Genomic DNA, 25,085 nt, shown 5'->3' on the forward strand with positions numbered 1-25,085 from the left:
TAAAACAACAAGAGCTCATTATTTATATAAAATGCTCACTTTCAGATTAGGACAAAGGGCTTTCAACTTTTAAATCCTCAACTCACAAATGTGACCATTTTATTCAGCTGAGGTTCTACATCAAAACATAGCCTTACTGGTTCTATTCCAATACCTCTTCTGGTAGGAGCTCCTATCCAGAAACTCTTCAGCCCGTCTTCCAGGAGAACGTGAAGAACCTGAATGCCTTTCCTCATGTAAACCATGACTTCGAAAGCCTTCTGAGTCATGCCACTTTTCTGGGGAGCCATAAGTAGTAATCACTGGTTCGTCGTATGAATCCATTTGTGGATCACCTCCGAAGCTCTTGGGCTTTTCATTATACAATCTGCCACAAGTTGGGATTTCCACATTCTGATGGTAGTGCCGGTCGTCAAGGTCATTGTGCCACTGATCGTGCTCATGGTGCCGTTCATTGTGGGAATGGTGCCGTTGATCATGCCATTCACTGCTGTCAGAAGGTCGTTCATCATGATCATTGTATGGATTGTCTTCAAGAAATCTTGAAGGAAGTGGGTAGGTTTGGTTTCCTTCTCTTTCTTGTAGGTAAAAGTTTCTTCCAGTTGTAGTTGTATATTCTGATTCCACTCTTCTTGCATTTGGGGAAGGATGCCCATACTCAAAAACTTTATGATGAACAGCACCATACTGGGCTTCTCCTGATCTTGATTCTACACTTACAGTTTCAGTCCATTTCTCCCGTTGACTCCTCCACTGTACAGGTCTTCCTGAGCTTTGACCAAATTCTCTTAGCTCGCCACTATAGGACTGATGCAGTGGTCTCTCAACATGGTATTCTTGGCTTCTTCCATAGGTTGGTGAGATTGACCTACAATGTATTTGAAGGAGAAGATGGGACATTTTGGTACAACTGAAATAAAACACAATGAAGCAGCTCACTCCAGTTATAACCTCATTGTAGAAAGATTCATTCTCACTTTTGATTTACACTTTTAATGCAATCAGCATCACAAAAGGTCAATGATGAGACTGAAAACCAACAATGCTAATGGAAGCAGGACTATTTATTCAACAAAATCTATACAATAGTTTTAAAAAGCAGGATCCTGCCCAGAGCTGTCAGGGCCCTCAGCTCTGGAATCACCTCTTAAATCTCTACACCTCTCTCTCCTGCTTTAGTACGCTCTTTAAAACTTCTCTCTGACCAAGCTTTGGGCCATCTGCCCTAATATTTTTGATTGTGTCAGATGTTGTTTGATAATGCCCCTGTGAAGCACCTTAGGACATTTTACTATGTTAAAGACACTATATAAACACAAGTTGTAACTGTTGTAAATGTTCACTCTATGAATTAATTTAATTTAGATACATTAATGTGCAATTTGAAATTATAAATCCAAATGGTTATTCGCTTGTACACTGTGTAGTATTATTCAATTAGAAGATATCACATAAATCACTGGAAAAATGTTCAAACACATTCCAATAAATAAATGGAATGGTCAAGTGCAAATTTACAAAAGGAAGCTGCCGTAAACCTGTGATCTTTAGGAACTCGTGGTACATACAAAAGAGAAGTTGTCATGTTATCTGAAAATAAGTATTCAAGGCTGCAGTCAGTGACGAGATATTTATATAATTAATTAGCAGGCATTCTTCAGAAGGAACCTTTCAGTCAAGAACAAAGTTATAACCAGATATCAAACTCCAAGGCTGATGCTTTTGTTTGATACCACTGACACAGATAAGATCCAAGAACATTTTACCACTTCTGGAAAGAAGTAGAGACAAAACAATCGAGAATTTTTCATCGAATTTTAACAACTCCAACATTGAGCAGCCACGAATGACATTTACAGAAACAAAGATACACATATCTCTTTCTGCAATTGCAACAATTTTCAAGTTTATGGAGTGAATCTTAATGAAGCGTCGAGGTTAAAATTAATTGAAGACATTATTTCAGCAACACAACCAGAGGAAGAAGCAGCTTCATCAGCCCTAGGATAGCCTTTTTTTGCTGCTTCACAATGATTTTGCTGGGATTCCACAGATTCTAACCACTCCATCCAAGTAGTCATTATTGAAAGGTGACCTAAATTAATGTGCTCAGAAAGTATTCAACTGTAGGAAAGCTTCACAGTTGAACCACATCCTGTTCTTTTTAAATTCATTTTCAGAACATGGGCATCACTAGCAAGGCCAGCATTTATTGCCCATCCCGAGGTGCCCTTGAGGTACTGGTGGTGGTGGGGCTTCTTGAACTGAAGTACATTTTGTGAAGGTGCTCCCACGGGGAGTTGAAGGATTTTGGTTCAGTGATGATGAAGGAACGGTGATACACATCCAAGTTTGGCTTGTATGTGACTTGGAGGCGATAGGTGTTCCCATACACCTGATGCCCTTGCCCCTAGCAATTGAGGGCACGGATTTAGGCAGGTCTGGTGAATAAACCTTGGCAAGTCACTGGAGTGAATCTTGTATCATACACACTGCAGACACGGTACATTTGGAGTAGATGGGTTGGGTGTTTTAGCTTTTGGATGAGGCACTGATTAAGGGGACTGCTTTGTCCAGAAGGTGGCGAGCATCTTGCGTTGCTTGTTGTAGCTGCACACATCCAGACAAGTGGAGAGTATTCCATTCAGGCCTTGAAGGTGGTAGAGAGGCTTTGGAAAGATAGGAGACAAGTCACTTGGCGTAGAATATCCAACTCCTTACCTGCTCTTGTAGCCATGGTATTTATGCGGCCAGTCCATTTCAGTTTCTGATAAGGGTGACCCTCGAAGTTGATGCTGGGGGATTTGGCGATGGCAATACCACTGAAAGTAATGGTTTTATTTTTAGACTCTCCACTAGAGCTGGTGACTGCCCACACATCAGCCCAAACCTAAATGCTGCCCAGGTTTTGATCCATGCAGACATGAATGTCTTCATTATCTGAGGGATTGTCTGCAATCAGCCTACAGCCTCACTGACCTTGTGAGAGGGAACGTCATTGATGAAGTTGTTCAAGATTGTTCAGCTTAAGATGCTGTCCCGAGGAATTCCTGTAGCGATTCCCATCGGCTTGAGATGACTGATTTTCAACAACATAATCATCCTTTCGCGCCTGACATCCACACACAAACAATTCCAGTGATCAACCGTGGGAATTCTGCCATGGTTTCCTCTCCCTAACCCAGTCACCTCAGAAAGACATACCACTGGCATGCCAGACAAGATTATCTAACTTAGCAGAGAATAGGGATTGAATCTAGGGTCATCTTCATCTGCCTGATTCAGCTCCCTTACTGGGTTAACCCCATCATAATAGGAGCAGGGCTAGGCCATTCAGCCCATTGAACCTGCTCTGCCATTCAATAAGGTCATGGCTGATCTGATTGTGGCCTCAACTCCACTTTCCTACCTGCCAACTCCCTTGTCGATCAAAAATCTGTCTAACTCAGCCTTGAACATATTCAATGACCCAGCCTCCGCTGCTCTCTGGGGAAGAGAATTCCAAACACTAACCACCCTCCAAGAGGGAATGCTTCCTCATTTCTGCCTTATTTTAAAGCTATGGCCCCCTTCCTAGTTCTAGGTCCTTCATGAGGGGAAACATCCTCTCAGCGTCTACCCTTTCAAGCCCCCTTAGAATTTTATATTTCATAATGATCACTTCATTCTTCTAAACTCCAAAGAATATGGTCCCAACCTGCTCAACCTTTCCTCATTAGACAACCTCTTCATCCCAGAAATCAGCCTAATGAACCTTCTCTCAACCTGCTTCCAATGCAAGTATATTCCTCCTTAAGTGTGATCACACCAATTTCCTATACAGTTGTGGCAAGACTTCCTTACTTTTATACTCCATCCCCCTACAAGTAAAGGTCATTTGCCTTTCTAATTAATTGCTGTACCTGCACAGTAACTTTGTGACTCGAACAAAGATCCAGATCCCTCTGGACTGCAGAACTCTGCAGTCTCTCTCCATTTAAATAATATTCTGTTTTTCTGTTCTTCCTGCCAAAGTGGACAACCTCATATTTTCCCACTTGAAAATTTGGCTGAACGTGTTCTCTTACTGAACAATTTCACCTTTAACTAGTCTCACTTCGACCAGATAAAAGGTGTGGCTATGGGCCCCAGTTATGCCTGTCTTTTTGTAAGGTCTGTGGAACATTCCTTGCTCCAGCCCTACTCAGGCCCCTTCCTACAACTCTTTTCTCTGTACATCGATAACCCTATCGATGCCGCTTCATGTTCTCGTCCAGACCTGGAAACATTTATTGATTTTGCTTCCAATTTCCACCTTCACATGGTCCATCTCTGATACTTCCCTTTCTTGACTTCTCTGTCTCCATTTCTGTTGATGGACTGTCTAACAATATTCATTACAAGCCCACCGACTCCCACAGCAACATCCACCACAGCTCCTCACACCCTGCTTCCTGTAAGAACTCCCACTTCCTCTGCCGCATCTGTTTTGATGATGCTACCTTCCAAAACGGCGCTTCTGACATGTCTTCCTTCTTCTTTAACCAAGGGCTCCCCCCGCCCCACCCACTGTGGTTGACAGAGCCCTCAACAGGTCCAACCCATCCCCCTCACCTCTGCCCTCACTCCGGTCCATCCCTTCCAGAACCATAGGACCATAAGACAAAGGAGCAGAAATTAGGCCATTTGGCCCATCGAGTCTGCTCTGCCAATCAATCATGGCTGATAAGTTTCTCAACCCCATTCTCCCGCCTTCTCCCCATAACCTTTGATCCCCTTACCAATCAAGAACCTATCTATCTCGGTCTTAAATACACTCAATGATCTGGCCTCCACAGTCTTCTGTGGCAATGAATTCCATAGATTCACCACTCTCTGGCTAAAGAAGTTTCTCCTCATCTCTGTTCTAGAAGGTCTTCCCTTTACTTTGAGGCTGTGCCCTCGGGTCCTAGTTTCTCCTACTAATGGAAACATCTTCCCCACGTCCATATAACCATGATAGGGTCCCCCTTTTCACCCCACCAGCCTTCACATTCAAAGGATCATCCTCCGCCATTTTCGCCAACTCTAGCACGATGCCACCACCAACGCATCTTTCCCTCACCTTCCCTGTCAGCATTCCGTAGGGACTGTTCCCTCTGTGGCATCCTGGTCCACTCCTCCATCCCCCCCCAATACGTCATCACCTTCCCACGGTACATTCCCATGCAATCACAGAAGATGCAACCCCTGCCCCTTTACCTCCTCACCGCCCAAGGGCCCAGATACTCCTTTCAGGTGAAGCAGCTCTTCACTTGCACCTCCTTCAATTTGGTCTACTGGATCCGCTGCTCCCAATGTGGTCTCCTCTACATTGCGGAGACCAAATGCAGACTGGGTGACCGCTTTGCGGAATACCTCCGGTCTGTCCGCAAGCATGTCCCTGACCTTCCAGTCGCTTGCCATTTCAACACCCCATCCTGCTCTCATGCCCACATGTCCGTCCTTGGCCTGCTGCAATGTTCCAGTGAAGCCCAACATAAACTGGAGAAACGGCACCTCATCTTCCGGTTAGGCACTTTAGAGACGTTTGGGCTTAACACGGAGTTCAACAACTTCAGGCCATGAACTCTCTTCTCCATCTTCATCCATTCTTTAAAATTTATTTTATTTGTTCATTTTTAAATTTTTTTTTATCCTTTTCCCCCAACACCCCCTCCCCCCAAGGCTATCTGTCACTTGTTCTATGTTTTACTTTCACAGAGCACTGACCCTTATTCTGCTATTAACACATTCTGCTATTCTACCTTTCTGCCACTGTCAGCACCTTCTTTAGTCTTTAACACTACCATTAACACTCCCTTTGTCTTGTGTCCATGACATGCTTGTCAATCTCTCCTGACCTTCTATTTTGCCCCACCCACTCTTAAACAGTATAATATCCATCACATTTCTACATCTCTTTAGCTCTGAAGAGTCATATGGACTCAAAACATTAACTCTGTTTCTCTCTCCACAGATGCTGCCAGACCTGCTAAGTTTTTCCAACAATTTCTGTTTTTATTTCAGATTTCCAGCATTCGCACACAGTATTTTGCTTCTATCTTAGCTGCAATACAATTGGTCTCTTTGTCAAGTAATTAATGTAGATTGTAACTAGCAGAGACCCCAGCACTGTGCCTTGTGGCACTCCACTAGTTAGTCTGCCAATCTGAAAATGATGGATCATTTATCTTGACTTGGAGGTGTCAGCTGTGGCTCAGTTCATAGCACCCTCGCCTTTGAATCAGAGGGTTGTGGGTTCATGTCCCACTCCCGGAAACCAAGAACTGTGATTGTACTCGGAAGAGTTGCAATCTGTGACTGTTGATAACTCGAAAGAATTTATCCTGACTCCATTTCCTGTTAGTTCCTACCAATCAGGCTCCAGCTACCTTAGCTCCCGATCTTTCGCAACTTTGCAGACTTTGGGGACTAGATTTTTTCCTCTGATTTGTATTCATTTATTTGTTGCCAATTTTCTCTTTTTCCTAGCTGAATACAAGAAAGTTTGCAACAAATACATTTATTTGATGACTTTGGTTCATTAACCTAAGTTTCTTGCAATTCTGGGCAATTAAATTCATTGTGAACTGTTCTATTTTAATAGATTAATTAAATGCCAACTTAATCCTTCTTGTGTTTGTGCAAATTTGCCTTTTCTGTTTACTTTTATTTACTTATTGGTAATTCCCCTTGTTCTTTGTAAACCCACCTTTAATATGTGAAACTATGTTGATTGGTGGATTAATTGCCAGCTTCCACAGTCCACTCTATTTACTTCATCCAACCAACTTATTGTTCAACTCTTTACTAGTTTGTTTCTTTCAATGGCTTAAACATTGAATTCATTGACTTAGATTTCTGTAGTTCAGTTCTGATATTTTTAGGCAGGACCATCTTAAATTACTTCAATCAATAGATATGAATGACTAATTCCCCAACTTCCATACCTCAGTTTATTACATTTCTTTCAGTCCATAGTTTGTTAGATCAAATTAACGCAAAGTTTACAGAATTGTATATATAAGCCATATGAAGGCCACTCTTGCTTCTTTCACACAATGGGTGGTTTTGGGATTTAAACCTTAACACACTGCTACAAATTCTGTATCCTCGCGACAAACACAGAACTTCCAGTGCTTGGTAGCATAAATCAGTGGCTGTAATAATGCATTGAACATTACAAAAGTAACATCTGTACAGTTCTTCTCATTTACCATGAGCCACACGAGAAATTTACCACATTGAGTAAAAACTCTGAGGAAAACTCAGCAGTCAATGCACTTGCATGATGCAACCCAAATAGTACTGATGTATTATGTATGCTATCATATCCCTGTACACCGTGGTCAAGTTAAATCTCCAATGAGGGGTGAGAATTATTTTCAGCATGGGCAACAGGCCAACTTGTTTTTTCATACCATCATGAGTGTAATAAACAATGAGAAGCTACACCAATGATCAAATGGTTAGGCTGAAACGTTGGTCAACAGTAGAAGTGAGTTGTGTGCAGCACATACTTGGAAACATGTGAAGTAAAGAAGGTTTTAAAATACCGACAAAGAACTTCATTATGGAAACCCTAAAAGCCATTGCATAATGGTTCCAGCCTACTAATTTCAGTCAAAGCATTTGGGAGTAGAAACCAACAGGAAACAAGGCGCTGAATGTGAAATTAATCTCAAGTGAAGATTGACTCTTTCACATTTCAGCAGTTTGCCACCAAATATTCCTTTACATTCTCTATTGCATAGCACTTCATGCTTCACAATCTCAGTATAAAAACATTTACCCTCACTCTGTTAATACTTAATTGATAAATCAACTCACTGCCACTCCCTTTGGCTCTGTCCCAAACTCTTGTCATTTAATCTCTCTTCCACCCGATCACACATCTGTCCTTTTGATCTTTTTCCATCCCACCCCCATTTGACCTACTTAACATCTATTATATTTCTAACTTTTCGCAGTTCTGATGATAGGTCATCAACCTTAACTTTTTTTCTCTCTCTCTCTCACTGCTTTTATAACTTCTTTCTCATCCCATGAAAACAGTTTACAATCTTAATAACTATTAAATCGCCTCTTAGGCTTCTCTGCTCAAGTGGAAGTAATTCCAGTATCTAAAATCTTTCCTCCACAGCATTATCTTAGGAATCTATGGTTTTAACGTCTTGCAATGAAGGGCCACTATTCCATGCACCAGGTCCCTGCGCACCACCCTGACCAATAATTTGCACAAATTGTCACTGCTTGGCTCAATCTCCAAACCCAATTCATAAAACTCAAATTACTCTTACAAAAGCAGATCCTGGAAATCAGAAATAAAAACAGAAAATGCTGGGAAAACTCACAGCAGGTCAGGCAGCATCTTGTGGGGGGAGGGAGAGGGAGAGAGAGAAAGAAACAGAGTTAAACTTGATGACCTGTCATGGGAAAAGTTAGAAACGTAATAGATGTTAAGTAGGTCAAATGGGGGAGGGGTGGAAAAAGATCAAAGGACAGATGTGTGATAGGGTGGAAGAGAGATTAAATGACAGAGTTTGGTGGGACAGAACCAAAGGGAATGGTAACAAGACAAGAAAAAATTATATGTCCAGAAGGGGTGTGAATGGCAGAGTAACGAACAGCTGTTGTCCAAAAGCAAAAACAAAGAGAGAAATAGGATTAAGACTAAACACATAAAAGAAACTAAATGATCTGAAATTGTTGAACTCAATGTTGAGTTCATAAGGCTGTGAAGTGCCTAATTGAAAGATAAGGTGTTCCTCAAGCTTACTTGCATTTCACTGAAACAGTGTAGGTGAGGGTGATGAATTAAAATGGGAGGCCAATGGACGCTCAGGGTCATGCTTGCAGACTGAATGGAGGTGTTGACCAACGTGATCACCCAATCTTCACTGGCCACACTGTGAGCAGCCAGTACAATATATTAAATTGAAAGTACTGCCAGTAGATCACTGATTCACCTGGGAGGAGTGTTTGGAGCCTTGGACGTTGAGTGGAGAGGAGGCAAAGGGGCAGGTGTTGCATCTCCTGTGCTTACAAGGTAAGATGCTGTGGAAAGGGGACAGGGGAAACGAGCCTTTCGAAATGCTGAAAGGGGAGGAGTGGAAGATGTTTGGTGGTGGCATCACGCTGAAAGTGGCAGAAATGACAGAGGATGATCCACTGCATTTGGAGGCTGCTGGGGTGGAAAGTGGTTTTGGGAGTTTTTTTTTGGGGGGTAGGGGGGAAGAAAGGGGGGAGCAGTAGTGTGGGAAGTGGGTCGAACCCAATCAAGGGCATTGTCAACCATAGTTAAGAAAAAGGAAGACATATTGGAAGAGTTAGTATGGAAAGTTGCATCGTCTGAACAGAAGCAATGGAGGAGGAGAAACTGGGAGAGCGGAATGGAGTCCTTACAGGAAGCAGGGTGAGGGGAAGTGTAGTCGAGGTAACTCTGTAAATCTGTATCCTTGTAGAGATTATTCTTCGATAGCCTGGGCCCAGAAATAGAGACAGAGAAGTCAAGGAACAGAAGAGTCAGAGATGGACCATGTGAAAGCGAGAGAAGGGTGAATATTGGAAGTGAAGTTGAAGTTTTCCAATTCAGGGTGAGAGCAGGAAACGACACCAGCCATCAACGTATCTGAAAAAAGAGTTGAGGTAGGGGCCATGAAGGACTGGAAAAAGAAACATTCCACATATCTAACAAAAAGGCAGGCATTGCTCGGACCCATTCGGGTACCCATAGAAACATCTTACATTTGGAGGAAGTGAGATGACTTAAAGGAGAAGTTGTTCGATGAGAGAACAAGTTCAGCCAGGTGGTGGAGGGTGGTGGGGATGGATAGGGACTGGGTCAATCTTTGTCCAAGGAAGAAACAGACTGTCCGGGTGGGAGATGGAGGTGTAGAGATATTGTACGTCCATGGTGAAGAGATGGTTAGGACCAGGAAATTGGAAACTGTTAAAGTGGTGGACAGCATGAGAAGAGTCACAGATGTAGATAGGAGAAGAATTGAACAGGTAGGTTGCATCAGTCTTCACTGTAGACGATACAATTAACATCCCAGAAATATCTGTAAATCAGGAAATGGAAGGGAACAATTCAGGAAAATTACAATCACCAGAGACATGGTATTGAGCAAATTGTTGGAGCTGCAAGCTGACAAATCTCTGGGTCCTGATGGACTAGAGCCTCAAAATAAGTGGCTAGTGAGGTAGTTGATGTGTTAATTTTCCAAATTTCCCTGGATTCAGGGAACGTTCCATTAGATTGGAAAATAGCAAATATAACTCCTTTATTCTAAAAAGGAGGGAGACAGAAAGCAGGAAACTACAGGTCAGTTAGTTTAATGTGTGTCATAGGGAAAATGTTAGAAGCTAAATAAGATGATATAGCAGAGCACTTAGAAAAATTCAAGGCAATCAGGCAGGGTCAACATGGTTTTGTGAAAGGGAAATCATGTTTAACCAATTTATTGGAGTTCTTTGAAGGAGTCACATCTGCTAAGGATCAAGGGGAACCGATGGATGTACCATGCTTAGATTTCCAGAAGGCATTTGATAAGATGCCACATCAAAAGATTATTGCAGAAAATAAAAGCTCATGGTGTAGAGGGTAACACTGGCGTGGACACAAAACTGGCTAGCTAACAAGAAACAGAAGGCATAAACGGGTCATTTTCTGGTTGGCGGGATGTAACAAGTGGTGTTTCACAGAGATCAGTGCTGGGGCCTCAACTTTTTACAATTTATGTAAATGACTTGGATGAAAGAACCGAAGGTATGGTTGCTAAATTTGGTGATGACACAAAAGATAGATAGAACAGTAAGCTGTGAAGAGGATGTAAGGAGGCTGTGAAGATTCTGAGGGGTCTTGACAGAGTGGATGTGAAGAGGATGATTCCTCTTGTGGGAGAATCTAGAACTAGGGGTCACTGTTTAAAAATAAGAGGTCGTCCATTTAAGACAGAGACGAAGAGAAATTTTTTCTCTCAAATGGTCATGAATCTTTGGAACTCTACTTCCGCTGCCTTTTGAGGAAGAGAGTATGAATACTTTTAAGGCAGAGCTAGATAGATTCTTGATAAGCAAGGGTGTTAAAGTTTATCAGGAGTAGGCAGGAATGTGGAGTGGAGGTTACAATCAGATCAGCAATGATCTTATTGAGTGGTGGAGCAAGCACACGCACACCCACGCTCTTGCTCCTCCCATCAGAGACTGGTTTTCTCCCACATTTTCTGTTGTTTGGCTTACTAGCGATTCTAGCAACAGCAAACGCAGCAGAGAAACAATCTGTGATTGGAGATGCAGTTCTTTGAAGAATCTTCAAATTCACTTGCCGACATTTTGATTACAGGGTCCGCAGGCCAAACAGAGGGGCCTAGCGGGGTGGATAGTGGCCCACAGTCCGTGTGTTCGACAAGCCTGCTCTAAAGATCTCCGATCACTCACACTTTCCAGTGTCTTTCCAATGGATGCATACATCCATTTTCCTTTCTAAAATTATTTACCACACACTTCAGTCACCCATCTACCTGTTTCATTAGCCTATTCCTTTTACACTCTTCCTTGCTGCTTGCCATACCGTCTTGCCTTTGCATCATGAGCAAATTTTGAGATTGGACATTAGGAACACAAGTCCAAATCATCTATACACATCAAGAGAAGTACTTGCAACCCTGAACCCTGGATATACCACTTTCCCATTCCGTCAAGACTTTGTTTCTTGACTATTACCACCTTCCTTTTCAAATTGTGAAATTTCCCCTTATACTTGGATTTTTGCAACAAACCTGCGAGACACCTAACTGAATGCCGTCTAAAGTCCTGTGTAGGCCACATCAACTGCAATCTCTTCACCTGGCTAACTAGCCATTTCTTCCAAAAACTCAATTCGTCAACCATGAATTGCCTTTAAGAAATCTGGGCTGGCTATTCCTGAATAATCTACACATTACTAAATGCTCAGTAATTTTATTTCAAATTATAAATCCTAAGACTTTGCTTCGCCCAGGGGCACTGCCCTTTTAATCAGTAATAAGATAATCATCTTCTATCTGCAAGAACATTATGAACAAATGAAGAGAGTAGGACTGTCAATCCCAAAGTTCAGAATAGAGATGGCCACGAACTTCTTATTAACTGATTTAACATAGGTAGCTATATTCTTTTGATGATTTTTATTCATTCATTCCCCATCAAGTCAATGCTGAATACATACATACAAATTTGGAGTAGTAGGCCATTCTGCCCCTCATGCTTGCTCTGCCATTCAGTAAGATCATGGTTGATCTGTTTGAATCTATTGTACATAGCTAGCTAGAGAAGGCACGACTGTAAATCCTAGCTTAAACTGGGACTCTACTGATGTAATAAAAAGCCGTTCTCTCTCCATCCACTGCAGAAGTTGTAACAAGAATTCTGGCAGTTTCAATCCATGTTTGAGTGGGTCATAAACTGCCCAGAATGGAGGAAACTCAATGTTCACACAGCCAGTGTGTGTAATACACTGTTTTCCAACAAGGGATTTTCTTCTAAAACACATTGTTGGGGCACGGTTACAAGTCATCAGCATTGAAACCAACTTGAGCTAGGAGTGTTTAGTCTTGACACTAGGTCCAAAATCACTCCAATTCCCAGCAATGATTAAATCTATATTAATGATGTGAATGAAGGGGCTAAGAGCATAGCAGCCGAATTGGCTGATGATACAGGGGTAGGTAGGAAAGGAAGTTGTGAAGAGGATGCAAACACTCCGCGAAAGGATATACATAGGTTAAGTGAGTGGGCAACAATTTGGCAGATAGAGTACAAAGGGATCTGGGTGCCCTTGTACACAAATCACAAAATGTTAGCATGCAAGTACAGCAAGTAGTTAGGAAGACAAATGGAATGTTGCAAGGGAGGTGAAATATAAATGAAGGGAAATCTTGCTACAACTGGACAGGACATTGGTGAAACCAAACTTAGAGTACTGTGTACAGTTTTGGTCTTATTTGAGGAATATACTTGCATTGAAAGCAGTTGAGAGAAGGTTAACTCGGCTGATTCCTGGAATGAAGGGGTTGTTTTATGTGGAAAGTTTGAGCAGATTAGGCCTATACCCATTGGAGTTTAGAAGAATGAGGGGTGATCTTATTGAAACATAAAAGAATCTGAGGGAGCTTGACAGGGTAGATGCTGAGAGGATATTTCTCCTCATGTTGATTGGGGGGGGGGGGGTGGCGATCTAGAACTAAGGGCCGCAGTTTAATAAAAGGGTCTCCCATTTAAGACAGAGGGGAGGAATTTCTTCTCTCAGAGGGTCATTATGTCTTTGGAATTCTCTTCCCCAAAGAGCACTAGAGGCTGGGTCTTGAAAATATTCAAGGCTTAGTTAAACAGAGTTTTTATCTACAAGGGTTTATGGGGGCAGGTAGGAAGGTGGAGCTAAGACCACAATCAGATCACCCATGATCTTACTGAATGACGGAACAGGCTTGATGGGTTGAATGGCCTACTCCTGCTTCCATTTCTTGTGACCTTGTATCCCTCACCCTGAGAAATTGGACACCAATATCTGAGTCTTACCAAATGAAATCTGTTGTTTGAACACGGCTTCGCATGACTACATCGAGGTGGATTCCTAGATCAGGACTTCCCAAACGGTGGGTCGCACCACTAGTAGGGTGGCCAGGTGAGTTTTTGGGGTCACAAGCTCTGATGTTGCATGGAGCTCAGGTTGAGTGCTAACATCTGCAAGGCTCCTTTAAATCCTCACTTTTTCTAATGGTGGGTGTGGCCTAACAGACAGATCTTTGAAGTCTGATTCCTGCTGCAAAAAGGTCTTGAAAAGCTAGGTGTTTATACCCTGTAATTAAAACAATTCCCACCACGCAACCTCACTGTCCTAGGTATTCCAGCAGAAATTTCAATCAAAGCCAGAACTTTATTGCATAAATAACATTGATTTACTATCTGAAAAGGAAGAATGTGCAGGGCTACGGGGAAAGGCAGGGGAGTAGCATTAGGTGAATTGCTCCTTCAGCGAGCAAGTTGACAAGACAAGCTAAATGGCCTCCTTCTATGCTTTTGCCGTCTTCAGACTCTGCCACAAACTCCTGCTCTTCTCCACAGATTCCAGCCGCCCCCACCCCAGACACTACCACAAGCTGAACTAGGCAGACTGTCCATGACCTGTGTCTGGTTCAAACTGAAGCTAAGCTCCTAAGTGCATCATAATGACAACTTATTTATATCTTTGTAACTTTATCTACCTTTGTCCTTCCTATTGTTGAAACTTTTGTCACCTTCAATTTCCTCCATTCCAATACTCTGCTGGATGGCCTATGATCCCTATACTTTAGTTCAGGCTTGCCCAGCACGTGGGAGCAAGTTGTTTCTTTTGTTCAGACCTCAACACTTTATTGAAGTTCATGTTTAATGTTGCGCCAACTTTGAAATTTGCTCATCAGCCCCTTAAGTGAGAAATATCTTAAATGTGGCCCCCCCATGCGAAAAGGTTGGATAAGGCTGCTTTAGTTCATCCAAAACAGTGCTGGATGTATCGTATCCCACATCAAATCCCAGTGACCCATTGTCCCTCTCCCTGTTGACCTACATTGGCACCTACATTTGGTGCCTCAAAGGCTTAAATTTAACATTTTTAGCCTTTTGCTTTAAACATCTCTAACCTTAAAACCTTCCATGAACTCTGTGCTCGTCTGACTCTGGTTATTTTTACGTTCATATTTCCTTCACCACACTATTGGCAGCCACCCAGGCTGAACACTCTGCAATTCCAACCTCCATTAAGACCAACTTTAAGATCCACCTCTTCAACCAGGCTTTTGGTCACCTCTCCAACTATATCCTTCCTTAGATCAGCATTCATTCTGTTTTGATTCTGCCTCTGTGAAGCATGGTGCTGTAATGAAGAAACTAGGTCTTCCTTCAACTATTCTGAAAAACAACTGTTGGAATACACAATGCAGAGTAAAGTGACTGAGATTTACAAGACGAGATTCTATGTAAGTAATTCATTCGAATCCAACATGTACAATATCACAAATTTCTATTCATGAATATACAAAGCACAATGCAAGCAAAATGTTATTGGATATGCATTAAAACAATAATAAAATCGAGATCTATAACAAAAGAATGTGTATGATGACCGCTGTCACGTTGACTGATCAGATTAGTTCTATATACAGCTTTTGAACAGTTTCCATGGGATTACAGGGTGAACGGGGTCATACACATGCGAGTCAACTGGCCAATCTACGTTCTCTAAGCGTTGCCTCAGGCTGGTTTATTTATGAATTATCTGAACTACTCTGGGTTAAAGGTGAATGCTTTAGAATTCTTCAGAATTCAGAACTTCAGAATGAAGCACAAATACTCAGAGCTAATATTCTTCACAACCCCTCTCTCAATGAGTATAGTATCCTTTACACAACCTCAAAATATTTTATCTACAATTCCAGTCATCTCACTAAACTACCCAATCATTACAGGAATGTGAAAATGCCATTCTTTTCATATCCACACCCATAATCCCTCACAAAGTAGAGCTGTAAATGCAATCTATTTGGAAAAATAATTGCTCTCTTTTAGAGGTAGCTTCATACCAGATACTAGCTCCAACGTGATCTCTAACAATCTTCTTCACACAAGTCTGACGTTAACCATCACAGACATTATTTCATAGAACTGCCTTTGGCTTGCAAAGCAATTCACCAAACTTTTAACTCATTAGAACTGTGCCAAAGGTTTTCCAAAGCTCAATGATATACTTAGCCAATCAGCTTTATAAGTCCTCTTCTGGGATTAGAGCTTAATGGACACCTTTTCAAATTGCAGGATTTGCTTACCTATGCTTCCAACGTGGGGATCGCGATCTTGATCGAACCATTGTGCCAGGCAATTAGCAACCTTCTCAGCTGTGGCAAATATACACATATATGCACATCAGAACTTCAACATTATACTTCACCTGGAACATTTCAGAATCCTGACACAAAGATTAGCAGTATGATGGTAGCACTAAAAAAAATTATTTAATGTAAAACAGTCAGAACTTTTAGTTCCTTTTATCTCTGCATCTAGAGACCATTATTTTAACCTTTTTGTACAAGTTAAGGTCATAATTATGCAGCAAGAGTGGTGGGAATATACATTTCAAATATAAAATTGGTCAGAAATATTTTGTTCACTAAATCAAGCAAGCTACATAAATATTTGCCAGATAGGCCTGAACTGATTCCAATTGTTAATATTAACAAGGAACGTTATAGCTCCACTGTTACAATCAGTGTATGTAACTAGTTAGTATATGGCATTTTAAATGAAAATAAATATATTTGAAGTGTCACACACACACATTCACATTTGCTCAATCAATTTTATAAGCCTTAAGAAACATATGTCAACTTGGCTCACTTAATGATGTTCTGTCTCTGTACAGGATTATGACTGGAGCCACACAGCAGCAGAGGTTGTGCTTCATAGTCAGCTGATATTTCAGTGCAGTGGTGGGGGCATGCTGTACTGTCATTCAAATCAGATGGTTCATTGGACACCAAAAATCCTACAGCAACACTGATAAAAAGAGTAGGGCACTCTGCTAATGTGCAGGCCAACATTTCTCCTCGAATAACAATGGATTAAATCATATCGCGAATATCTGATTCATGTTAACATTTGAGATAATGTTTAGTTCTGGAAAGATTATTGTTGTGACGGTAAGTTAATTAAGATACCAGGCTTTAGTGATAGCCAGAACACCTAAAAAAATGACAGTTCGGGAGGTTACCCATATTTATTTAATCGAGTCATAATTGAGGTGTCAAACAGCAGGAGAAAATGTAAGTAAGTGAAAATTAGCTTAAAGGTCAGTTTGATAGCAGACTGCATCATCATGGAGATGCATGCAACTTAGGAAGGGTCTCTGGTTTCAATTTATCTGGGTGTTTGCTGGGAGAGGTTCTTAGCTGCAGTTTGAACCTCTTGTGTTTGGTTAGCTTCTCTCAGTGAGCTCCAAAGTACATGAGAGTTAGACAGGCCAGCACCAGAAGCAGAGTAAAACACAAACTTCATCACTGACTGCATTGAAGACCAGTGAGACTTCATCTCAGTTTGATTTCTGTGAGGGAACAGAAGCTGGAAGATTGCCTAGTTTGAAGTTAGTGGGAGAATCTACAGTAGGCTTCACAGTGTCTTATCAAGTAACCGGCAGATTAGCTTGGAGGTATTGGAAAAGTTACCAGAACAAGGAACTGAGGCTTCCATGATCAAGAGAGGGTAAATGAAAGTTTTATCTTTGAGTATAGCTGTAGCTAAGGAGAATTCTCCAGAGGACTGTGACATGCTATACAAAAACAGAAACACCTGGAAAAACTCAGCAGGTCTGGCAGCATCGGCGGAGAAGAACAAAGTTGACGTTTCGAGTCCTCATGACCCTTCAACAGAACTAAGTAAAAGCTCTGTTGAAGGGTCATGAGGACTCAAAACGTCAACTTTGTTCTTCTCCATGCTTATTGGTGGTCCTTATAGCAGTAAATAACTTTAAGATTGATGAGTCTTATAAGAGGATTCATGGGGGAAGTAGGAAGTAAACCGGACTGTATAACATATATTATCATGAACCATAATGTTAAGTGAATGGTGCTTGTTTTGTTTAATTCTTTTATAGGGAATCCTCACTAAGTTGTGGTTGTGTTCCTGAAAATCGCAAGTTTAAGTGAAACAACTTTACGCGAAATCATGGGTTTCCACAGGGATCAGCGCTAAAGCCAGAGTTAGGTTCCTTTGGACATTTCTCACCTGGAAAATCCAATGTACAAGTTGACATGCTGTACCATACATGTGCAGCACTGCGCACTCCTAGCTGAAATAACTTGCAAAATAAATCACTAAATATAATATATATCGTACAGCTAGGTACTTTAGGACCTTTCTCAGCGGAAAAAAACTTTAAAACATAAGTTGAAATGCAGTACATTCCTAAATGCCTACACGAATAAATAAAATAGCCTTTAAAATAAAAACAAATATAAAAATATAAAAGAAACACAATACAAATGTAAGTACTGCAAATAAATGTTAAAAATTATACTCACCTATTGTAGTTTTAGATTGACTAGGCTCCATCCAGTGGCAGAGGTTGGTCAGTGCAGGTAGCAGCTGAAGTACCAGGACTACCTGCACCGACCAACTTCTGCCACTAAACAGCGCACAGGACTTCAGTGCAAATTCAGAATAGAAGCCAAGAGCCAGAAGAGCAGCAGCAGCGCGGTGGTGGCAACGGACATTGGGGGCTTTAAAGCTAAGAACAAAGAGTGGGAACAGGAGCCGGGAGAAGGAGGACTGAGGGAGAGGGCAGGAACAAGGCCGGGTGCCAAGGCAGAGCAGCTGAATGTCCCTGTGGTAGCAACAGATTCTGGGGCTTTAAAAGTAAGAATGGAGGGTAGGAAGGGGAGCTGGGAGTAGAGGGAGAAGTTGAATCTTCAGGACTGAATGTGACAGTGGAAGCACTGGGGAATAGGTCATGTGAGGCAACAGGCTATAGAACAGAAAATCCATAGCAAATGACATTAAAGCAAAGCTCACAACATTAAACGGATATATTGACACTATCTTAATGATGTTAAAGCGACACAACATTAAGTGAGTCAACGTTAAGTGAGGATTTACTGCACAATAATTTTTTTGTCAACAAAAGTGAAATCTTGTGGTGTAGTTCTATAGGTATTCAAACAGCTTTTTAAATGTAAACGGTCCCTAACTTTGTCACAGGTTGTTGCTATTTATAACAGTGCATTTCAAAAATCAATTCACCTCACGTGTCAACACCAGCTACTAACGTGTCAACACCAGCTACTATATAAATGTAAATCTAGTGATCTCAGTACAGGAAAAATCTGAATTAAGAGAAAAATAATTTCAAATCTTGAACCATTCAAAATTTTGAAACCACTAAACTGTACTTGAAGATCAGTATTGTTTTCTACTGGCAGTCTAAGTGTCACAATTCACCTGCAGTACAGATGATTAAAACATCTCTTGCTCTTCGGTTATGTTGTAGTAATTCAGCTGAACACGTATTTTTAAATATCCATAGTTAAGCCTCTTATGTTCACAAGTCCTGTATCATTTTCATCAGAATAGGGTCATTGAAAATTTTCAAGGCTGAGTTTGATATATTCTTGACTGACATGGGAGTCAAAGGGTATAGCGGGCAAGACAGGAAAGTAAAGTTAAGACCATGATCAGATCAGCCATCGTCTTATCAAATGACAGAGCAGGCTCGAGGGGCCGAATGGCCTACTCCTGCTCCTAGTTCGTACATTTGTATGGTAGTGAGGAGCAGGTTCTGGCTACAGCACGACCCACTTTATTCAAGAGATGTAGCACCACCAAATTATTGCCATTATTTTCCAATGTTTAAAAAATGTAAAGATAATTAGGGTAAACAGTACAATTTGCCATAACGTACATGAATTGAAATGGAAATAAAATTTGCCTTAAGGCATATTGAGGAATTCCTGCTTTGCAACTAAACTGCACCCATAATACAAAAAACTACAAGCAAGTAGTGTCGATATCTACGACTGGCCTTCGAAACTGGTTCACAAGACCCAGGGGGTGGGGGGGGATGGGGGATGGGGAGAGGGGGGTGGAGAGGGGGGGCGGGGAGAGGGGGGGGCGGGGAGAGGAGGGTGGAGAGGGGGGGACAGGGAGAGAGAGGGGGGGGACGGACGGAGAGGGGGGGACGGACGGAGAGAGGGGGGGGGACGGAGAGAGGGGGGGGGACGGAGAGAGGGGGGGGGACAGAGAGAGGGGGGGGGACGGAGAGAGGGGGGGGGACGGAGAGAGGGGGGGGGACGGTGAGAGGGGGGGGGACGGAGAGAGGGGGGGGGGACGGAGGGGGGGGGGAACGGAGGGGGGGGGGGGACGGAGAGAGGGGGGGGGGACGGAGAGAGGGGGGGGGACGGAGAGAGGGGGGGGGGATGGAGAGAGGGGGGGGGACGGAGAGAGGGGAGGGGGGACGGAGAGAGGGGGGGGGGGAGACGGAGAGAGGGGGGGGGACGGAGAGAGGGGGGGGACGGAGAGAGGGGGGGACGGAGAGAGGGGGGGACGGAGAGAGGGGGGGACGGAGAGAGGGGGGGACGGAGAGAGGGGGGGACGGAGAGAGGGGGGGACGGAGAGAGGCGGGGACGGAGACAGGCAGGGACGGAGAGAGGTACAGTTCAACACACACTGACTCTCACGGGGGTACAGTTCCACACACACTGACTCTCACGGGGGTACAGTTCCACACACACTGACTCTCACGGGGGTACAGTTCCACACACACTGACTCTCACGGGGGTACAGTTCGACACACACTGACTCTCATGGGGGTACAGTTCCACACACACTGACTCTCACGGGGGTACAGTTCCACACACACTGACTCTCACAGGGGTACAGTTCCACACACACTGACTCTCACGGGGGTACAGTTCGACACACATTGACTCTCACGGGGGTACAGCTCCACACACACTGACTCTCACGGGGGTACAGTTCCACACAATGACTCTCACTGGGATATGTCATAGAGTGATAGAGGTCTGCAGCACAGAAAAAGGCCCTTAGGCTCATCGAGTCTGCGCCGGTCAAACAAGTACCTAACTATCCTAATCCCATTTTCCAGCACTAGGCCCATAGCCTTGTATGCCATGGCATCGCAAGTACACATCCAAATACTTTAAAAATGTTATAAGGGTTTCTGCCTCTACCACCCTTTTAGGCAGTGAGTTCCTGATTCCCACCACCCTCTGGGTGAAAAAATTCTTCCTCACATCCCCTCTAAACCTCCTGCCCCTTACCTTAAATCTATGCCCCCTGGTTATCGATCCCTTCACCAAGGGGAAACATTCCTTCCTGTCTACCCTATTTATGCCCCTCATAACTTTATACACCTCAGTCATATTCCCCCTGAATCTCCTCTGCTCCAGGGAAAATAACCCCAATCTACCCAATCCCTCCTCATAACTAAAACTCTCCAGCCCAGGCAACATCCTGGTAAATCTCCTCTGCACTCTCTCTAGTACAATCACATCCTTCCTATAATGCGAATTCCAGAACTGCACGCAATACGCTAGCTGTGGCCTAACCAGCGTTTTATACAGTTCCAGCATAACCTCCTTGCTCTTATATGCTATGCCTTGACTAATAAAGGCAAGTATCGCATATGCCTTCTTAACCACCGTATCTACCTGTCCTGCTACCTTAAGGGACCGGTGGACATGCACACCAAGGACCCTCTGATCCTCGGTACTCCCCAAGATCCTACCATTCATCGTGTATTCCTGTGCAAATCAAAAACAGAATTATCTGGAAAAACTCAGCAGGTCTGGCAGCATCGGTGGAGAAGAAAAGAGTCGACGTTTCGGGTCTACACGACCCTTCAAAAGAACTGGTGAAGAGGAAGCGGTTGGGGCCAGGGAACTGGAAATTGTTGATGTGACGTAAGGTGTCAGGGGAATCACGGATGTAGGTGGGAAGGGACTGGACAAGGGAAGAGAGAAGGGAGTCAAGATAACAAGAAATGAGTTCCGTGGGGCAGGAACAGGCTGACACGATCGGTCTGCCAGGACAGTTCCGTTTGTGGATTTTGGGTAGGAGGTAGAAGCGGGCCGTCCGAGGTTGGGCGACTATCAGGTTGGAAGCTGTGGGAGGAAGATCTCCAGAGGAGATGAGGTCAGTGACAGTCCTGGAAACAATGGCTTGATGTTCCGTGGTGGGGTCATGGTCCAGGGAGAGGTAGGAGGAAGTGTCTGCGAGTTGACGCTCAGCCTCCGCGAGGTAGAGGTCACTGCGCCAGACAACAACGGCACCACCCTTGTCAGCGGGTTTGATGACAATGTTGGGGTTGGACCTGAGAGAACGGAGTGCAGTAAGTTCAGAGAGAGACAGATTAGAATGGGTGAGAGGAGCAGAGAAATTGAGACGGCTAATGTCACGCCGACAGTTCTCAATGAAAAGATCAAGAGAAGGTAAGAATCCAGAGGGAGGGGTCCAGGTGGAGGGAGAATATTGGAGGTGGGTAAAAGGATCCGTTGAACGGGGAGAGGACTCCTGCCCAAAGAAGTGAGCACGGAGACGAAGACGGCGGAAGAAGGGTTCAGCATCATGCCGAGCCCGAAATTCATTGAGATGAGGGCATAAGGGTATGAAACTAAGTCTTGCTGAGCACTGAACGTTCAGCATCGGAGAGGGGAAGGTCAGGGGGTATAGTGAATACGTGGCTGGGGCTGGGATTGGAAGATGGAGTGGGGACGGAAGGACAAGCAGGGGTGGAGGGTCCCAGATGGGTGTTGGTGTCGATGAGTTGTTGGAGCTTGCGTTCCTTAGCACTTGAGAGAAAGAGAAAAAGTTTCTTGTTGAGGCGTCGGATGAGGCGAAGAATAAAATGAAACTGGGGGCACACGCAGCTTTGAAAAAGGGTGCGGTGGTGCTGCTGGAGGGAGAGGTCGAGTGTGTTCATATGGCGGCGCATGGCACTGAGTGTGGATCTCAGATTGCAACGGGAACAGCAGTCCAAGAAACGTTTTATGTCCCGGAGATACCTGTAATCCTGGGTGGGTTCGAAACAAGAGGGATGGAATTTCAGTTGAAATCCACGTGGGGTGAGTCGGAGATAGAGACAGTCACTGAGAAAGGAAATATGGCTGTGAAAGCGGGTTTTAGTAAACACCTTGTCAAACACCAGGAGAGAAATGGAAAGCAATGAAGGTGCACAAGGCAGAAGAGACAGGCGGAAGTCCTGTCGGAGAACAGAGCAATACTTCTTCAAGGAAGGCATTTCTTGAAGAGAAGTGGCAGTCAATTAAACACAGTGATAAAAACAAAAAACTACTGCGGATGCTGGAAATCCAGAACAAAAACAGAATTACCTGGAAAAACTCAGCAGAGTTCTGTTGAAGGGTCGTGTAGACCCGAAACGTCGACTCTTTTCTTCTCCACCGATGCTGCCAGACCTGCTGAGTTTTTCCAGGTAATTCTGTTTTTGTTTTGGATTTCCAGCATCCGCAGTAGTTTTTTGTTTTTATCTCTGTGTATTCCTGTGCCTTGTTTGTCCTGCCCAAGTGCATCGCCTCGCCCCACACTTATCTGGATTAAATTCCATTTGCCACCGATCGGTCCAGATGAGAAGCCAGGGCTTTTGGGGGGGAGAGACACTGGGCCTTCCTGGGGTGGGGGGGTGGGGGGGTAGAAGCCAGGGAACCAGGGCTTGGTGGGGGAGTGGCAGGGGGAGAGGGGAAGAGAGAAGTCAGGGCTTTTAGGCGGTAGGGGGAGTCGGGGCTTTTGGGGGGGGGGGGGGGGGGGGAGCCGAGGCTTTTGGGGGGGGGGGGGGGGGGGAGCCGAGGCTTTTGGGGGGGGGGGGGGGGGGAGCCGAGGCTTTGTGGGGGGGGGGGGAGCCGAGGCTTTTGGGGGGGTGGGGGGGGAGTCGAGGCTTTTGGGGGGGGGGGGGCGAGGAGAGAGAGAGAGGCCAGTGCCTGGAGTGGGTGGAAGAGGGGGAGTAGGTGGAAGGGGGGGCTGAGGGAGTGGATGGAAGAGGGGGGAGTGGGCGGAAGAGGGGGGAGTGGGCGGAAGAGGGGGGAGTGGGGGCAGGATGGTAGGGGCAGGGAAAGGGGGCGGGGCAGGTCGCGTAGGCGCACTGCAATGGGCTGCTCGAGCGATCGCGTCGCGCAGGCGCAGTAGCCAAATGGGCAAACCGTTGGTGCGAGCCGGATTTAACGGTTTTAAGCGATTTGAATTGAGGAACGGGCCTCCGCTCGCCACGAGTGTAAATTTTTGAATTCATTCGATTGTAACCGAGAAAACTGAACCTTACCGAGTGTTGTGAGAGGCCGTGTGATTCACACCAGCTCCGGGAACTCTCTCACTCAGGAAAAACACCTTTTCCGAGAAAACTTTCCTCTCCTCCTGGGCCTCGGCCGATCAGATTCTTACATTCGGCGCCTCGTCGGCTCCTCAGGATCTGCGGCCCGAACAAAGCGCTGACCCCTGACCTTCCTCCACGGACAGCTTCCGCTCTGTCGTCACCGCCCCCGACCATGCGCATGCGCCCTCTGCCGGCTGCCAGGGGGCGGAGGGCCCAGCAGCGCAGGCGCAGTGTCAAAAACAGGAAGTGCTGGAAAAACTCAGCTGGCCTGACAGCATCTGTGGAGAGAAAGAGACAAAGATAACATTTAGAGTCCGTATGACTTCTTCAGAACTAAGAATTAAATATGGTGAAATATAAGCTGTTTAAGGGGGGTGGGACAGCTGGAGCTGGATAGAGGACCAGTGATAGGTGGAGGCAAAGGAGAGATTGCCAAAGATGTCATAGACAGAAGGTCAAAGGGGTGTTGATGGTGGTGGTACTGGCTAAAGGATGTGCTAATCGTGACATTAAGAGTAGAAAGCAGGATGAGCAAGCGACAGATGGCCCTAGTGGGGTAAGGGGTCGGTGTGGGAGAAAAGACAAAATAGGCTAAAAGGTGGGGATAAAACAAGGGAAATAAATTTTTAAAAATAATAGAAATAGGTGGGAAAATATATATATAAAAATTTAAAATTTTCTCCTGCCTTCCCCTGTAACCCTGCAGATAGTTTCTTTACGAATAGTCATCTAATTCCCTTTTGAATGCTTGGATTGATCCTGCCTCCAGCAAACACTCAGGCAGTGCATTCCAGAGCTTAACCACTGGCTGTATGAAACAGTTTTTTTCATATCGTTTTTGCTTCTTTTGCCAGTTACTTTAAATCTGTGCTGTCTTGGCTTGATTCTTTCAAGAGTGGGAACCCTATCTGCTCTGTCCAGACCCCTCATGATTTTGAATACCTCTATCAAATCTCCTCTTAGCCTTCTCTTCTCCAAGGAGAGTCCCAACTTCTCCAATTTATCTTCATACCTGAAGTTCCTCATACCTGGAACCATTCTCATGAATATTTTCTGCACTCTCTCCAATGCCTTCACATCCTTACTAAAGTACGGCATGCAAAACTGGATGCAACAATCCAGCTGAGGCCAAACTAATGTCTTATACAAGTTCAACATAACCTCCTTGTGCTGGTAC

General features: G+C 44.2%; 1 protein-coding gene across 1 annotated transcript in view; it reads right to left on the minus strand.

Annotated features, from left to right (window-relative positions):
- LOC144691472 (BCLAF1 and THRAP3 family member 3) overlaps positions 1–24,076 on the minus strand; it is a 43,183-nt gene extending 19,107 nt beyond the window's left edge. The window contains exons 1-3 of the mRNA XM_078559582.1: positions 23,858–24,076; positions 15,846–15,914; positions 155–868 (exon numbers count right to left, since the gene is read on the minus strand). Of these exons, the coding sequence (XP_078415708.1) occupies positions 155–868; positions 15,846–15,886 (755 nt within the window). The 5' untranslated portion in view covers positions 15,887–15,914; positions 23,858–24,076. The remainder of the gene's footprint in view (positions 1–154; positions 869–15,845; positions 15,915–23,857) is intronic.
- Positions 24,077–25,085: the final 1,009 nt, after the last annotated feature.

The sequence above is a fragment of the Cetorhinus maximus genome, chromosome 16, assembly GCF_964194155.1.
Source record: "Cetorhinus maximus chromosome 16, sCetMax3.hap1.1, whole genome shotgun sequence".
Classification (NCBI taxonomy): Eukaryota; Metazoa; Chordata; class Chondrichthyes; order Lamniformes; family Cetorhinidae; genus Cetorhinus; species Cetorhinus maximus.